Source organism: Cyprinodon variegatus, unplaced genomic scaffold, assembly GCF_000732505.1.
Source record: "Cyprinodon variegatus isolate N-32 unplaced genomic scaffold, C_variegatus-1.0 Scaffold286, whole genome shotgun sequence".
NCBI lineage: Eukaryota > Metazoa > Chordata > Actinopteri > Cyprinodontiformes > Cyprinodontidae > Cyprinodon > Cyprinodon variegatus.
This window is the reverse complement of record NW_015150739.1, coordinates 493,848-512,700: the sequence shown is the minus strand read 5'-3', so window position 1 is coordinate 512,700 and position 18,853 is coordinate 493,848. Positions and strand designations below refer to the sequence as shown.

General features: G+C 34.7%; 1 protein-coding gene across 1 annotated transcript; it reads left to right on the top strand.

Annotated features, from left to right (window-relative positions):
• Window positions 1–1,469: 1,469 nt before the first annotated feature.
• On the top strand, window positions 1,470–17,010 carry LOC107090240 (transmembrane protein 150A-like). The gene is made up of 8 exons (XM_015383512.1): window positions 1,470–1,644; window positions 2,813–2,898; window positions 3,431–3,478; window positions 7,455–7,541; window positions 8,340–8,407; window positions 10,987–11,114; window positions 14,100–14,277; window positions 15,367–17,010. The coding sequence occupies exons 2-8, from the start codon at window positions 2,819–2,821 to the stop codon at window positions 15,612–15,614; spliced, it is 837 nt and encodes a 278-aa protein (XP_015238998.1). The 5' UTR covers window positions 1,470–1,644; window positions 2,813–2,818; the 3' UTR covers window positions 15,615–17,010.
• The last annotated feature ends 1,843 nt before the right edge of the window (window positions 17,011–18,853 follow it).

The window sequence follows — 18,853 nt, the reverse complement described above, 5'->3', positions numbered from 1 at the left end:
TTTCTTAGGAAAAGACGGGACAATTTCTGGGAATGTTTGGAAAAATTACCTGTAGATACCAGGAAATAACATTTAACTTTTAGGAAAATAAAGGTGCTCTGAACATTGTGTATCTGTTAAACAAATATATCTGTAAGTTTCAAGAAGTGCAACCTGTACAAAAAGGGATAATAATCTTAAGTTTTGTAAAGAATGTGGTAAAAGAAACTGAAAATTCTCAGAAAGTATTAAATGAATCTTATAGCCCTGAAATAAACATGATTTAAATCACAAAAATAGAATACAATATATCTAACTTATTACAAAGATTTGGCATTTGAGTTCTGAATTAATCCTAAATGTAGGGGACTATGATAAGGTCAAGAAAAGATGGTGTTAACTCAATATTTTAAGATTCTGCATTTTCAAGGCCTTTTTTACTCTCTTCAAAAGTAATTCAAATAACTTTTTATCTTCCACTTTAGCTGCTTGTTTTGGAATAAGTTTTCCACACAAACCCTTTCCCCAATCACTGAATTAAAGGCAGATGTTTTGTTCCAACTGGAGCCTTCAGATCCTCAAACCCAAATCAGGTGGTTTTCCCAAGGATTTCATACATGATAATAATTTCAGGGTCTCTCTTTTCGCACCTTGGCTATTCAACAAGTTTCCTTTTTGTTTTTAAGTCATTTAGAAAGCAGCTGAAGCTAAACCCATTTTTTTCTCTTTAAATTATTGTTTGTTTTATAATATTATATAATTATTTTATTTTGAGAAACGTTTTCAGTCAGTTTTCATCACACAGTGAAATTGACTCTGGTTATGAAGACTCTGGCGCCCTCTTGTGGTTTCAGTACATTTTCTGATTTCTTTTTTCTTTTTTTTATTCAGCCAGACAAGCATGCATCAGTGTGAATGGACTGCACTTTTCTTCTCTTTACTTTTTCAAATGTAATTTACATTTTAAACATTTGTTGAATGTTTTAAAATTGTTCGCAAAACTAACCAGAATCTCTCCCCTAATAGTATTAGCATGCAATACATTATAAGCCTGTATAGTGCTTGGCTTGTTGCGTTCCAGTATAACTTTCAGCTTTTATCTGTTTTTACTCAAATGATTAAATCCATTAATCAGTAGGTCTATAAATGTACTGTTAGGCTAGAAACAAGCAATAAAATTGAGAGAAAGTTAGAGAAAACTGCATAAATAAACAAAGCATACAAAACTGCAGGCTCTTAACCGTATCTCTATGTCTAGAAATAACACAGGACAAAGTGTGCTTAACCGCCATAGTTACTGGAGTCCATTCACCCCACTTCAAAGTGAATAAGTGGAAAAAACTGACCACTTTTCTTATGCCAACAAAATGAAAATGAGGGCCAGTCAGATATGACTCCCTCCACATTGGCTAGGGGGAACTGAACTGGGAGGAGTTCAAAGTACCACAGTTCAGCTGCTTTCCTCCTCATACACATTGGAAGAGAAAAGAAGTGATGACAGAAGACAGAAAGGACACGCAGCTGCCTTCTTTCTGATCCCAATAAGGTGATAAACCTGTATCAGTTTTTGTTCTGGAGAATGAAACCTGCACAGGAGAAGCGTTCCTGCATAGAAGAAGAGCTGAAATGAAGCAAAGTGATTAAACATTTGGGGAAACAAGCAAGGTAAGAGCTTAATGAAGTTGCATGGAGGAAAAGCTGCCAAGTTTAACCCCCAGCCAGTAAGAAAGCCTCACATAGTTCAGCAATATTGTGTTCCAAAATAAATAACTTTTTTTTTTTTTTTTTTTACTGACAATTTCTTGCTGAAACTACACTGAAAAATGTATGCAACCATTTTTGGTACCTACTTAATCATATCCAGTTACTTTAACACAATTGTTTTATGTCCTACCATACTAACATGAAACAAAATAAAACTGGGTTAAAGTAATTAAATATGATTAAGTAAATGCCAGAAACAGTTGCTTTATTTTTTTTCAGTTTTCCCGTTCTTCCTTCAGTGGGCTGCGAGTTCTTGATAAGTTTAAGAAAACTGGGAAAGAAACAAATATTATCATTATAGAACTGAGTGAAGAGAAATTAACTCTTGTTGTTTCAATAGATAAAATTTGCTACTCTGGTGGAAACAGTTTCAGTTAAAATTGTGGGATTTTCCACTTCTCTGGCCCACAGAAGCCACCAGATAGATTTTTGTTTCTGTTCCAAGTTATAGATCTAGCAGTAAGAGTAATTAAACATGATTATCTCAGATGATGCAAAATCTCATCATCAGTCCCTAAGAGGTTGTTGCACCCCTGTGCTGCCCTGATCTTTTCCTGTTTTATCTTTTCCTCCTTAGCTGCTGGCTTCTTCAGTATTCCTAAATGTTTAATTTCTTTTCCATTCAAATTGTAAGGTAGCATAAACAGTCTGAAAATAAAGAGATTTCTCTGTCTTCTGGCTAAGAAAAACTCAAAGATAATTTATGGAGAGGAGAAAAACACTGAAAAAAAATCTATTTAAAGTAGGAATATGTACAATATGATATTACACTTTTAAATAACAAATTGTACATTTGAAGAAAAAAAAATTTGAAAAAAATGTGTTAACAAAAATGCAAAGGTTAGACATACTCTGTTTTTTTTTAAACTGATATAATAATATATAATAATATATAATTAGCTTTTAAACACCAAAAAAGAGAAACATTTTTAAAAAATATAGAGGACTGATTATTCTTATATCTCTTTATACACAAAGCAGCAGATTTTAGCATTAAGTCTAACAAGTGCATCCACATTGTTTATTCGAAATATACGCATAGTCAGGATTATGTTTTTGTTTGCTGAAGGTGAAGATGCTGGCTGTCGATATGTCCATGTGGATGATCCTTCCTGTCAGCCTGCCAGTCTTCACCATCACAGGAATATGGGTCATGTGAGTACAGTATATTTACAGTTATTCACAGACATCATAGATCATAAAAGAAAGGCAGCAAATATATCATAATTTAATTTCATCAATTAGTACCTTAAAAAAGTACAGCAGTTGTAACTAAAAGGCTGACATTAATAGTTGTCTCTCTGGCGACTATTAAGGGAGGAAATTCCTCCCTATCAGGCACAGAAATTAACTTTTTTGTTTTGCTTTAGACTCTAGAACTGACTGCTGTACTTTATTCTTTGCTGTCACTGTGCTGGTTAAAATACAACCATTAATCCTTCACTAAATTTAATGAGTGAAGATGCCTCAGGGTGTGTTGTCTTTCTCATACTATGCAGAGACATAACTATTTCCAATCACATTTTATGTAAGCGTGGAGAAGAAAAGATTGAGGATTCATATTGCACAAAAAACAACAGAAGAATAAATGGATATTGATCCCATTTACCGACTTAAAAAATCTTGTTTTTTTTTTTTTATATTCTACTCATTTGAAACTAAACATTATTGTCTTTTTCCTTTGCAGATATGCCATGGCTCTCTACAACCAGCATGTATGCCCTGTGCACAACTGGTAAAAACAAACACAATCAGTTATAATAATAATGATAATAATAACAACAATAATAATTATAATAATACTGTAAAGTAAATCAGACCTTTTGTGAGTCCTCAGATTTATGTAATTTTATGAAGGTCAAGAGCCCAACAACACTGAAGCAGAGGGTTTAAACAGACTATTATTTTGTGCATTTTAGCAGCCAGTTTGTTGTAGCTTTTTTATTCTATTATTCTCTAAAAAAAGAGATCAGATTTTTTTTATTATTATTACAACTGAAGGATCTATTTGTCATATTTAAGGCAAAATAATGAAGCCAGCTTTCTCTCCTGTCTGCACAAATGGAGCATAAGCTTATGATTCTCTTTGATTTGGTTCCATACACTCCCTACCATTTATTTTATTTGAATTCCATTTAAAGCGTAACTCCCTTTATCATTAATGAAATGAGGGAGTTCTGGGAAAATATCATGTTTTAAAAGCTATGGTGAAGCTTGAATGTCTGATCAGCAGATATAAAAATAAACAAATGTAGGTTGGCATGCGGTCTGGATCTTTTCTGCTTTCAAACGGCAAAAATAAGTCATGAAAAGAGAATATCTCGCTTCTAGACCTGTTTATTTTCTGAGCAATCTTTTGTAAACACACACTAACAAGCCCTCTCTCCTAATTAGATCGGAAAACTTAATTCAAAGAATGAGGAAATAAAAAAAATAAAGGAAATCCTTGCAGTTTAAAGACAAATGTTGGTAAGACAGTGAACTCTTCAGGATTTTCAGGAGTATCAGGAGCAAATGCTATCTGTAATTGACATTTAGTCATTCCTTGCACTATTTTTGCACATCACTATCACTTTACTTGGATTCATAGTTATACCGGTACATATATTTATATTTTTATTATTAAAGTACTTCTGATTCTGATTCTGATAAACCAAAGGTTAGAAAAGGTGAAAAATGTAAGCAGATGATTTTTTTTTTCTTTTTTTAAAGAAAGGAACTTTTTAACATCCATAGGAGAATGTGACTGTAGCAACAGTTCCTTCAGAGTTTAGTGAGGAAAGTTATTTATTCTAGTTTTTTTTTGTTTCGTTATCTGGAATAGGCATGAGCATTCAGGACCTTATTGATAGTAACAATGAAAGCAGTTTGGAGCATCAGGAGCAAATGCTATTGTCTCCTTAAGTTCTTTGAACATGATCATGATAGTTGAGGCTTTATACATATAATACATTCCAGGCAGAAACTGAAAATGAAAAAGTTTGGTGTTAAGTCTTGTTTCTACGCTACAAAAAAAAAAACAAAAAAAAAAACATAATGTAGTGGGATCAAACCAGTGCAAATTCTCAGTCATCCAGGTCATGACACAGGTTTAAATCAGAGGCACCCGGCCTTTTGCTCATTTTCACATCAAAAACTCTAGTAAAACCAGTGTTATTTTCATACTATGCAAGCGGGACAGGATGCGGTTAATTCCAGGCCTTTCTCGTGCACAACCTTTAAGAAAAAATTAGAATATGGTTTGTGGACTTTGATTATCATTTATTTCTGACTGATCAGCAGCAGTGAGTTTCCCAAGTGTGAAACTCCTGAAGTTTACAAAAACATTATCTGTCTGGTTCCCAGTGTACAGAAATTAAAACTGCCTATTCAAAAAGTTTGATTATAAATTTTTTTTTCTAACAACAAACAACTAGTAGACTTGGAGCTTGAATAAAAAATATTAAAGAAAGTCTCTTTTACATCATGTCTAAATAGAGAAGTATCATATGATAGCCCAATATCCAACAAAACAAAAATAGAAACAACCTTTTTCTGTTGAAAACTCCTCAAGAACTTCTGTGTCTGTAATAAAACTAGTATATCAAATAAACATCAAGAGAAAATCTCTATAAAAAAGATATTTGGTTAATTTTCTACTGTTGTTTACATAAAATGTGACGCCAAGTGTTCAAGTTAATTTTCTACCCATTAACAGTGTCTTCAATCATTTGTGTCTTTTACATTTTCTGCATAATATAATGTTTTATTATGAACCTTTGAGGGAAAAATATAACTGGAGTTTGGAGTCATTTTCTTCCCCTTTGAACATTTTGATTGTGTCTCATCTGCTGGAATTAGGGAGATGTTTGATGCACACTGGGGTCCTGATCATCAGTCAGTTTGCCTATCTTAGGTGCAAACATGTTTGTACACATAGAGCAGATCTTCAATGAAGTTGCAAAGTAATTTGGATTTGCAGTTAGCTGTTTGTTGAGCTGAACCAAATCGATTTGCACGTCTTAACATTTGCACAGTAATCTTTGTAAATCACACAAGGCCACTTATTGCACCGACTAATTGCATGTGAAATCTAGCATCCCTTATTTGCAATTTTGAACGATCAGGCCCTATATGTAGAGACCTCCTGAAACCATTGGGGATAATGTGAGAAAAGCATTTATCTCTCGAAAATCCAACTTTTCATTGAAGTAAATCTACTACATGTCTAATCCATAGCCACCTATGGAGTTGACAATACAACACCTTTATTTATAATGGAATTTTAAAAGTTATGCAATTGAAAGTCGTTTCTAAGTCTGAGGAAATTTTTTTTTAAAGTGGCACAATTATTGGTACACCTAGCAATTACTTAAATAAAAAAAAATATAAGTTAAAATGGCAATATTTGTATTTTTACAGATTTCTAATAATGTTTGCAGATCCAACCAAAAATATTTCAAACATTATTGAAAAATATAGATTTAAAATTACATTTTTAATTTGGCTAGAATCCTCATCTGACTATAGGTAATATTTAGTTTTAATTCAAAAAGTAATATTTAGGGTTTTGAAAAAGCTTAGCCAAAATATGTGAAGGGAGCTGAAGATGAGGGCGATGGCAAGGAGGCCTTCTAGTTCTAGTATCTTGAAACAAGATATCAGGATACCAAAAAAATAAATAAATAAATTTATAAAATACTGGATATGAAAGAAAACAACAAAATTCCAATGAAAAATATACAAAAGCAGCTTAGCAATCTTAAGAAGCTTTCAATTGAAAGAATCCTTTTTTATACACTGCAAATAAATCAATATTTCTTAAATTAGGTGTATTTAACTATAATTTTAATAGGTAAATAAGATGATTTGCCAATGGAATGAGGATTTTTACACTTAAAATAAGGTAGTTAGATAATATACACTTGAAATAAGACAATGAAATAGTTTTTTTCTCATAAATTGTCTTCTTCTATTGGCAAAGTGTCTCACTTAGCTCCTCGATTCAAGACATAATGTACTTATTTTGAGAAAAATGACTTTTTCAAGTGTAACAGTGACTCACGTCTTCTTTTCTGCCAGAGACAAACTGATTGTTTTACATACATTATTCTAATTATACTAAATCTTTTAATCGTCCTTTAAACCATTATACACCACCTACTGTACAAGCCAGATGGATGATTTTGGAGATAAAGCTTTTAACAATAAACAATGCAAGTAAGAAAAACCCCTAATAATTAACAGACCTTGAAATTTTAAAGAAAAAAATCCTGGGGTCTTCAACTAAAATTGGAATTCACATCCATAACTGGTTTGAATATCCATATTTTTTGGTAAATTATGTTAATAACTGCTAATACATTATCCAAACTGTTAATTATAATCATTAATGGCTGGTAGCATGTAATCACAATGATCTAAAACATGCATATGTTGTAGATTAATTTAGAGAAAAAATATACATTTTTAGATTATAATTGATTATATAAATATCTTAATAATAATAATAATTACAGGACACTCAAAATGTCTGAAAGGACACAGTGGGCCAAGCACCCAACTCTGTGGTGCCCCAAAAAATGAACTGATGTGTACAATTTATCACTAACAAGTACAATCCAACCAGTTTTTCTACTGCAACTAAAAAAGTATGCATTTGAAGGCTTCTAATGTATCTTTATCAGGTTACCGTATCTCTAAAACGTCTTCATAGTTGTGTGTCTTTGCAGGTTGTATAATGAGTCCTGTGAAGAACAGCTTCCTTCACAAATTGAACCTGAATTGTGCTGCACCCTGGACAACATACCACTTATCAGGTCAGTGGTGTCAAGCTCCTTATGTAAAAACTTGAGCTCTATGTGATGCGTATTTACATACAGTGCCACAGTTTTTATTTGACTTTAATGCTATGCATTTAGTATGGATGGTTGGATGCAAAGATAGAAGGCTTGATATTAAGGAGAACCCTTTTATTTTCAGGTAGAACATACAAACTCTGTTTAGTATTTGAACCAAGGAACTTTTTTTATACAAGACAACGGTGCATAGGATTTTTTTCACTTGCAAATATTGTGTCCACAAAAATAAAATAAAATAAAATTAGGCCAGAGGATAGCAGCGTGCAGATTTGCTTGGCTCTCTGAACTGCAATTACAGCAGCATCAACTTGGGTAGGATGTCATTTTAAGGTCCAAACTTTAAGTAAATTAAATTAGTTCTAAAGCAAAACAATCCTGGATGAGATGATGGACCTTTGCAGCTCCACGGGAACTGGAGCTCTCGTTGTGCGTAATAGATCCTTCACCAGTCTTTAAGAAACCAGTGCAGAATGCAAACAATGATTTTCTCCTAGCAAAGGAATGAAAACTGAGTTGATGTTGGACACATTTCCAGCGTTTTTATTCCAAATGCAGAAGTGAGCTCCTGTAATGATGTGGTTTGTTCATACTTCTCATATTGCTGCTATAGAGATATCTCCCTATATGCTCTCTAAGTCCAACTGATTTAAAATCAGACAAAGATATTGTTACAGAGCTGCTTTAATTTCATGACTGTATATAAGTGCTGCTCATTGTGATTGAATCTATAACTGACTAAACCTGGTTTTATTGCAGTAAATGTGGAACTCTACCACCTGAAAGCTGCTTCTTCAGCCTCATATGCAGCACAGGAGCCTTTATGGGTAAGCGTCTTTAACAATTAATGTTAAAGTGATGCACATTTTAAAGTGTGTGAACAGAATTCATACACATCAAACAGCTCAGACTTGTTTTTCCAGCTGCAGCAACCCCAGCCTAAACTTCTCACCCCAGAATCCAATGATAGATCCAAATCTTACTGCAATTCATAAAGGGGAAATATGTACTCTATTCTTTGGAAGGGGCTCTTTTATTGCCCTGCATGAACCGCAAACATTTCCTCACAGGACAAAAGGGGCAACCTTTCCCTCCAACTGTGCGCCACAACTTCTTAAAACCATCTATTTTGGGTGGTCGTCTCCATGTGCAGGACTGATTGTTCTCTGTCTATGCTGGGGTTTTTTTTTTTATCTCCAGCTTGAGATACAGTCAAAATATTTTTTGTTATTGTTGTTTTTAAAGAGAGTCCTGCGAGATGAATTGGAAGACATAGCTGAGGAGATACAGGAGCTTTGTAAAACACTCTACAAAGATCATAATGTGTTGCTGCAAAGATTTGGAGAAAGGAGCATAGTCATGCTATATGACACTACTCTAAATGCCTAAAAAATACAAAAAATCTTTTGATTGACATAAGATAAGATAATATACACCAAACATCCATCCTTATAGAGTTTTGATAGTCAATTTGAGCCTAAATAGAATTCCAGCACCAAGCGCAATGACCAGAAGTAAACAGACGTGGAGCCATCTGCATCACCATCAGTACAACAAAGCTAAAAGGTGGAAATGTGAAACTACGTGAAATTTGCTTGTCTCTGAGGCTTTACTGGGCCACAGGGAAAAGCTACACCTCTACAGTGTAATCTACAGCAGATGTAGGTAAAAGATTATGTAAAAAAAAAAAAAACAATGATAATACAACATTTTTATAGTGCACTTCACAAAGGCAGTATATCTCAAAGTGCTAAAAGCAAAGTTAAAAAATAAAATGATGAAAGAAAACTCAAGTTAGTTCTATATATGTATAAAACTTTAACTTGAGTTTTCTTGTTAATATATATATACATAAATATATTTACTTTTTTGACTATTTGTCTGCCAGTTTTGCACCTTACTTTCAGAAGCACTAAATAAGATGCAAAAAGCTGAAGCCAGAGATGAGTTTTAGATTTAGAGATTCATTTTGCACATGGTAAATGTTTAGGTTTGCATGCCCTATGAATCTGAGTGGTTTGGTCATTGCAATATATAATATAAAAGGTTAGCACGCACTGACAGATAAAATTGCAAATAAAATCACTTTGTCCCTTATTTAAAGATCTGCTCAGTACATATAAACCTGTTTTAAAGATCAGGCCTATAATCTGCCTGCTTACTGAACAGTGTCCACTTTCCCTTTAAGTTCAAAGTTGAATATTTGCACCTTTAGGAACCTGGAAATTGTTCCCAAAAATGGCCCAGACTTTTAGATTGTCTTCCTGATTTCATTTTTTATGGTGGGGATTTTCATGCAATATCACACAGGGAAATACCCTGTGTGAGGACTCCCCATCAACGGTTAATACCATACTGAGTTGCTTTATGTACACATCTGACTTCGAAGAAATATCAGGGGGAGAAGGGAGAACATTTTGTTAGGACCACAAACCCTCCTGTTATGCGTTTATGTGTTAAACTGACAATGTACAGCATGAACGAAAGGGGTGAAAGAAAAAAATGCACACTTTTAAAAGTTTTCATAAATCTGAAAAAGTTTGGCTTTCATTCATATTTAAAGTTCTGAAATTCACATATACTTCTCATTTTACTTGACAAATACCTGCTTCCTCTTATTATTCTATAACATGTAATCCCAATAAAGAAAGTTGGTATGCACCAACATGTTAAATGTTTGAAGGTTTGAATACTTTATCCAGACAAAACAGCTGTTCACCAAACTATTTCTGTTCTCTGAGAAAGTCCGGAGGGCGTTTCTTTCCAGATATTAAGAATATTTCCTCCTTTTCTGATTCTATTCTCATAAACAATCCAGGGTTTCAAAAGTTTTTTTATTTTTTTTAATTAACTAAAAGTTGTGGCGTTCATGCAAATTTGAAGAACGGTCAGTCGTACAGGTCATTGTGCTGTATATCTGCCTCTTCGTATGCTGAACATAGCCACACCTCGAATGCAGACCCCATGCCAGTTTTCCCTTGACTGCCAAAAGCGAACCGCTGCGTTCACTGCTGGACTCCCAACAGGAACGTCCAAACAGGTGCTCTCAGCAGTTTGCAGCATGAAGAGCTCCAGATGTGAACATTGTCTCTGCTGTGAAGCTTTGATGGAGCAGTTTGATAAACATACACCAGGAATCTGCAGCATCAGGTCACACTGCAGGGGCAGCTCATTTACAGAATCTATCAGGCTGGAGTCACTTTAAACATTTTCTTTAAAGTGACTCTAGCCTTAATAATGATGATATTATTATCATCATTATTAAATTAACAAGAAGGTGCTGCAGAGGAAGGATAGATAGGAATAGGAAACATGGGGCAACAAAAACAGAAGCAACACTGACAATGAAAAACTATATGATGGCATGCTTTTATAAAATAAACTGTGTGTTTGATTTTCTTTTCAGTGATGCTAATCACTCTTCTGCATTACGCTCACGTGATAGAGAGACACCAGAACAGTGTTCTGAACATAGCCAGCCTCTCCACTGGATGGATCTGCGCTGCTGGTCTCACCATGGTGGGAAACTTCCAGGTAACTGACCACCAATGATGTCATAGTTTATCTTTGGACCTTTAGCAGAGAAGCACAGAGCCAGTAAAATGTGTGCTGTGGGGTCACCTTTGCTCCCAGCTGTATCTGTGTCTGTAACCATTCAATGAATGTAAATTAGAGTAACAAAGGTGAGTCGTTCTGAATTCTTCAGGCTTCCAGAAGTCTGCCCAAGATTTAAAGGGTTTAACAGTTTAATTCAAATTGCAATATAAAAATTAAAAGGTATTGAAAGCAAAAGGACAAAGTGAGAATGTATGCTGTATGTATGAATGAAAATATAATACAGCTCATTTCACCTTTAAGACATTTAAAATGTTTTCCACTTTTGATTTTATATAGATTAAAAAAAAATAGATAAACTAATCTTTTTGAGTGGGAAAAAAGCTGTAATAACTGTTTGCATATTGTAACTCTGCACTAGTGCAAACTACTTCTCTAAGCACCTGCATTCAGTCTACTTGGGTACTTACCTGCTATTTTACATCTTTGTGAATGTGGTAAACATGTAATAAAGCTTTCCTAGTAAGATTTTTTAAACATTAACATCCTTTAGCTAAGACCACGTTTTGCAAAAAATGTGTAAAATAAATAAACCGACCTCCTTGTATAGATGTACCAGTCAGGATAAGGATTAAACACAGTAATCAATAAGTCCAGACCGTCAGCATTTCACCCGTATTGATAAAGACGTCAACAGTGAAACTGATTAGGAAGACCGTAGAGTCTAAGTATCTTAAGATCAACACAAAATGAGCTGTGTTGGTGGCATGCTTTGGTATTGGCTCCATGGTAGTAGATTAAAACGACTGTTTGAACAAGTTTTCTTCTGGTTTATCCAGGATTAGAGACCTCTAACTGATACTAGAGTGATATTTAAGCTAGAACTGCCACTGAGATGCATTATTCTTTGGTTAGTACTGGTCGTGACCTACAGTATGTTCTACTTATGTCTAGTCTGAGGAGTTTTGCATGATGGAACCTTTCTAAAATAAAAACCTTGCAGGTCTGGGCATAATCTGACAAAACTTATAAGATATCCCATGATCTGATGAAAATACATTTACATTTTTGCAATATTTTTGCATATTGGCAAAATAAAACCATACCCACTGTCAAACATGGCAATTGCAAAAATGTCTTGGATAAAATTAGATGTTTTTTTGTTGTTGTTTGAATCATCACCAGCTCTAAGTCCTAGTCTTTTGGACCCAAATCCATAATATCTGCTAGAAAGCTGGAGATGAGGGAAGATATGTTTTAGCAACATCAGAGGTAAATCTGACAGTTACCTGAAGAGGCCAGTGGACAAAAAAAAAAGACTTTACATGCTAAAACATTGATAACTTTTGCAGAGCAGCCTCACTTTTTTATGCATGAAGACAACTGATGGATGCTACAGAGGCATTAATGCACGTTATCTTGTGCTCACTTTAAAAAGTGGCTCCTACAAAAGTGCAGAACTATCTAAACATCTATAGAGTTACATAATTTCTGCACAGACTTTAATCTCACTGTTATTCACACCACTTCCGGCTTTTGTGCTGTTGGTTTATTTGGAAGTTGATGTTTGATGTTTTTCTGAAAGACCTTCCAAGTCTGTTGCATAGGGTGATGTTATATAATAATATGGCAGTTGATTAATGTAATTAATATACATTTATTATACATTTTTGAATTTTTGACCTCATGTCTGGTTACCAAATCATTTAAAATGATTTTTGATGACAAAAAGTAAGAGACTGCAACAAGATTACAAAATACTTCCATAAAATCCTGTCTTTCTTTTGACAATAATAAAACATTTTTCATTATTGTTTCTTTTGACAATCAAATGAAACAATAATAAAAAATGTTTCCCGTGTGCCCAGAAGATATTGGAGGCATAAGAATAGAAGTTTTAAAGATAAAACAGGAACAGATTTTATGTCTCAAAGGCTGCCACTAAATGCTGCAGAGATTGATAACTCTCTCCTATCACATTCCCATGAAGATTCTGGTGTGTGCTGACTGCTGAGCCCATCTAGTGTTCTCCATTGTCCATTCTCTGTAGACCTTCCAAAGTAAATCTTCTTTCATGTTGTTTGTTCAGTCTGAAAACACCCTTGGTGTGGTGGGATTTTAAAAGCAACTTTACTGTAAGGAGTTGAGCAAAGCTGTGAGGATAGGCAGATTTACTGAGGCTCGTACGTGCCTCCCTTCACTCAGATATTAGAATTAAGCATCTTGTAGTTTGGGTCCATTTAGACCAAAGGAGTGTCTTATGTCGTGTACAAATTGGTCTTTTAATAAACTTGCTTTTTTGCTTTATGCCCACATTTTTATTCTATATATATTCAACTTTGGTTATTATAGCAAGCAACTACAAGCAGATTGAACAATTTCTCAATATGTTTATTGAGTATAAAACTAAATAAACAAACCCTGGCTCAAGAAAATCAAAATAGTTTTGTTGTTAAACATGTAAAAAAGGAATCACGAGTCTTGTTTTAGGGTATTGTTTAAATAAGAAGGTGTTATACTGCAACTCTCATTTGTCTGAGTACATGTAATCTTGTTAAGACCCAACAACAAATTATTTTTATTTTATTTTGAAAGACTCCTCCAATTAATTATATAAATAAATATTCAAAATCACTTCATAATCTGATTTCCTATTTAATAAAGTTTGCGTTGTTATTTACTGCTCAAAGTTAACTGTTGAGATGCTTATTCTTATGATACATGATGCTAGAATCTGTTGTTTAACTTTTGCATTATTAGAAGTAAAAGTGGCAGCAGCATTAAAATTTAGCAATCTTTGTAGCTATAACTAGCTTTTAAATACCCTAAACTGCAGTCTTAACTCACCATGTGATGTCTAATAAGATTGCTTAATGCAATGGCAAAATAAAAACGAAGAAGGCTCATAGAAAGTAAAGTTTATTTTTATGTCTCTTTAGAATAAAATTATTTGTTCTATTTCAGGTGGATTTTGCCAAAGTTCTCCATTATATTGGAGCTGGGGTTGCCTTCCCATCCAGCATGCTGTTTGCGTGTTTCCAAGCGGCGCTAACCTACAGACTGGCTAAAACCCAGGAGGAGTACTGGGTGGGTCACATACGAGCAGGGATGGCTCTATTAGCACTAATCACATTGGTGCTCAGTATCCTTTGTGTGTAATTTTACATTTTCCTCCAATTTCTGCCTCTTCTTGAGCCTTTTGATCAACAGATTTTGTTGTTAAGACTCTTTTTGTGGTCAAGTTATACAGCAGATATTCTTTTATTTATTTATTTTTTAATCATCCGATACTGCAGTGTTAAATACTTTGAAAGAAAAGAAACAAAATCCTAACACTATCATTGCTGCTTCAGAGATAATTAACCTCTTTTAACCTAACCCACTGATGGAGAACTAACTGCTTCACATACAAGTAAAACAATATTAAAATTTAATAAATGAAAAATTATTAACTTTCTTCATTGTGCTTTTGCACAAGTGACATATAGAGAACTTTTCTAATGTCATCCTGAGCTGTCTAATCCTTCAGGGTCTATCTTTTACAACTTACAGTTAAAGTTTGATTTGAAATAAATTCTCCTGCAAGTAGGGGTGTGGGAAAAAATCAATTTGGCAATACATCACGATTTTCGGCTGCCTGATAATATCGATCTTTCAGTTCCTAGTATTCATTAAAAAAAATTTTAAAAACAAAATTTTTTACCTAATAATGAGGGAATAAGGGCTACCTCTGCACCGCAACTCTGGCAGATGGCGCTGTGGAGTCCTTTTCCTGTGTGTCACAGCACCATATCTGTAGTTGAGGCAGTAACAGTGATGTGGACTAACTCAAACCCAACAACAACATGGATACCAAAATAACTAAATGATCAATATCGTCTGATGAACATTTACAGTACTTGCTTTTCATCCATGAATCTAATTTTCATTGTTGGGAAAAGTATCACAATATATAGTGATATCACAATATCGTGATAATATATTGTGACTCAAGTATCGTGGTATGTATCGTATCGCAACACCTATGCCAATACTCACCCCTACTTGCAACTCAGCAGAGTTTAGCTTAAAGTGGTGCAGTGCCAGCTGATCTGGAATATGCTCAAACCAGGCTAAGATAGCAGTTGTTATGGCCATCTCAGATAAAATGGCCTTGGATGAGATTTATGTAACTTTATGGATTACTGGTTTGTTTGAGATAATCAACTCTCCTTAACCCTACCATTACCAGGTGGAGTTTTTTTCTGCCAGGAGAGTTTCGTCCTCCAGCACACCTCTGCCATCTTCGAGTGGGTCTACTGCATGATCATCATGCTCTTCTATGGGACGTTTGCGTTTGAATTTGGGGGCATATCAGCTGACACGCTGATTGCCCTCTCGAGAGGAGGGGGACTTTCCAGCTTCTCCCTCTCTGGGCACAAACCGGAGATCAGTGGGGGATCCAGCCACCTCCAGGCAGAAAACCTGTCCGTCCTGTAACTGAAAGGTGCTGGATTTCCCTGTGTAAAACACAGAAGACAATAGTTATGCTTATGTTGGACATTAAGTGTCTCAGAGCCAATGGCACTAAATAACACTTTTTTCTCTATTTGTTGCAATTTTTTTACATTGCAACAAAATTGGATATCTGTGTTTCAGACACTCCCTTGGTGAGCAGTTGCTGACTTGTCCAATGCCTGGGGAGCTTTGTCCAGATAAAGACCCTAAATGGCTTAACTGCTCTGCTATAAAAATGCACGATATAAGTTCTTTGCTGAAGACAGAGGCCGTTACGATTTACACGTGGACATTCCTCAGTGTTTGTTTTATTTCCTCCTTATATAATGCTCACCCCTTGAATCCTCAGCTGGAGGCGCTTTCATCTGAACAAACGTCTTGAAAATGTGCCTTTAGAAGTTTCTCAGAGTTTAGATGTTCAGACTCAGCGCCTCTATACTGTTTTTATTCAGAAAGTTCTGTTACATCACCAGTTTTTAATCCTTTCCAGTCACTGTAAGGTGAGTTTCTTGTTTTGTTTGTTTGTTTGACTAAACTTTCAGACAATAGGTGGATGTAACTGGGTGCCAAGAATAATTTTCTTTTATCTTAAGTGGATTGTCCACAAAAATATATACCATAGTGGTGTTCATGGCAAACAGCTCATCTATTCAATGTCTTAGTTTATTATATGCAAGTTATTGCAACATATTGCAGAGATAGCTGCCTCATTTTTGTATATAAGCTCAGCTCGGTTGTATATTTGATCTCATCAGCTTTTTTTTATCAAAAAAGGTAGTTTAAGCAGCATATGAGAAAATAATGCAGTTTTCTATATCCTACCGAAATATGTTCAATTCAATTCAGATTTATTTATATATAGCGCCAATTCACAAAACATGTCATCTGAAGGCACTTTACAGAGACAATTCAACCAGATCATACTTTAAAGGTCTCATATTGTGGATCTTGGTGGTTGTTAGTATGCAATGCAAACCTCCTAAGTTACTTACTGAGTTGAATCCTTTTGTAGATTGTGGGGATGGGCTGTGATATGGCTCCACTAGGAAGGGAGCAAACTGTTCTTTGAAAAAATTTAAATTGAACTTTATTGATCTCACAATGGAGAACTTTCTGCAATTAAACAATTAATTTTAAGGAGCAGTGGGCTGCCACTGTGCAGCACCTGGGAGGGTTAAGGGTCTTGCTCAGAGACCCAGAGTGGCAGTTCGTGGGAGTGGGTTTCAAACTCACAACCTCAGGATTCCAATGCCCTAACCACTAGGCCACCACTCCCCTAAAGCAATTGTGAAGCAAATCAAGTTCAGGAAGCACCTTTGTTTTTGGCTGGCATTGGGTATAAACTATTCCACACTGAAGTGTGTGTCTTGTTGTGTATTGAGCCTCTATTAAAAGGTTAGATCAAATCCAGTTGTGGACATTCCTTTTTTCTACAATATAACACATATTACTTTATAACAGAATTGCAATATTTGTACTTCCTTTAGTTTTTCATAGATAGAAGGATAGAAGAATAGAATAGGATAGAATAGAATTGTCACGGTTTGTTTGGAGGTTTTTATGAGGACCCAGGTGCAGAGGCTGACAGGCAGAGGTGAGCTCTTAAAAGGTTGGATTAAAGATCAGGCAGCAAAAACAGGAATCCAAAAATCCAACTTAAAAATGTTAAACAAAAACAGGTATCCAAAAATCCTACATAAAAATCAAACACAAACCAGAACCATTGAGACATTAAGGGAAAACCATCAAGGAGCCAGGGTGAGAAAAGGTAAGACGAGGAACCAGAAAAGAGGGACTGCAGAGGGAGTGTATTTATGGCTGACTGAACAAAGGTAGGACTAATGAGCTGATAAGGAGCAGGTGTGACTAGAGTTGATGAGGACGCCGAGGGAAACAACACAAGGGGGCAACAGAGGACAGACAGAAAAACCTAAGTAACTAAAATGAATCCAGACACACCAATAAAGCTAGAAAACCTGGCTAGACTTGAAACTGAAAACGTAGAGAAAAACAACAGAACCAAGATCGTTACAAGAATAGAACAGAATTGAATTCAGTTGAAAATCCCTTTATTGTCCCACAATGGGGAAATTCTGGTGTTTAAAGCAGCAAAAAGATTACAGAAAAATGTGGACCTTAGAAAAATGTATAAGAATAACCTACTACCTACGATAAAAAATATAATAATGTACTGTGAAGTATTTTTACAATATAAAACTGTGCACCTTAAGAAAAAAAAACAATATACAGCTATGGACATTTTTTACAGTACTGGATATTTGAAAATGGCAGCGAGATCAGAAATGTTCAAAATGACAGCAGCATGTTATTTAACTGACTAAGATAGAAACTATACAAACTCAGCATGAATGTAACATCAGCATGAATGAAAAAATCAAAAATTGTGCACATACTATCGATGTATGATATATTGTTGTTGGCATCAGCTGTTATTAGTCACTTTTTATACATTAATGTTTTTGAGCCCTTTATAAATAATGTACTATAAGGTATCAGTCTAACGTTCTAAATATCAACATCAGTGTATTTTGGTTCTCTTGTGTCTTCAGCAGCAGGAAGGCATTCAATAAATACATAGAAGTACCTAATGGACGCTTTCAGGTCGCCTAACTGCATGTCCATCAGCCACCACAAATAGAGTGTCCCTACCAACTTGTATCACAAAGTTACACCCTTAAAACCAGCACAGGGAGAAGTTAAAGGTAATGAAATAAGCTAAAAGCTCTTTAGATGGGGCAATAGCAGTAACGATTCCATTTGAAAGGGGAAGGAAAATCATTTAAGAGTAAAGAAACAGAAATGTGGCAAAAAGGGTTGGATAATGTTGAGAAAAAAATTTGTTTGTATAACAATATATTGTAAAATCAATGTTAGTGACAAATATTAGTGAGAAAAATAGATGGAAAGAAATAATAATGACTGGATTAAGATTAGGTCATACGTATCTAAATTAAATTATATATTTAACTGGTAAAAAGAAATATTGATAAATGTGAGGGAGGTAGACGGAAATAAACACTATAAAGGATGAAATAAAAAAAAATAATATAATGGCAGGCCATGAATGGAGTCTGAAAGGATTACTGGGGCTCGAGGGTAACGAAATGGAGATGTATTCGGTAAAGCATCTATTTATCTTTATGAAAAATAGAATGTAGGGATGTGTTCAGAAGATAGTAGGAAAAAGAAGAAGTAGAAGA

Coding starts and splice junctions, on each gene's coding strand:
- LOC107090240 (XM_015383512.1), top strand. CDS start 2,819: ATGCTGGCTGTCGATATGTCCATGTGGATGATCCTTCCTGTCAGCCTG. Junction 2,899..3,430: donor ATCACAGGAATATGGGTCAT/GTGAGTACAGTA, acceptor TTTCCTTTGCAG/ATATGCCATGGCTCTCTACA. Junction 3,479..7,454: donor GTATGCCCTGTGCACAACTG/GTAAAAACAAAC, acceptor GTGTCTTTGCAG/GTTGTATAATGAGTCCTGTG.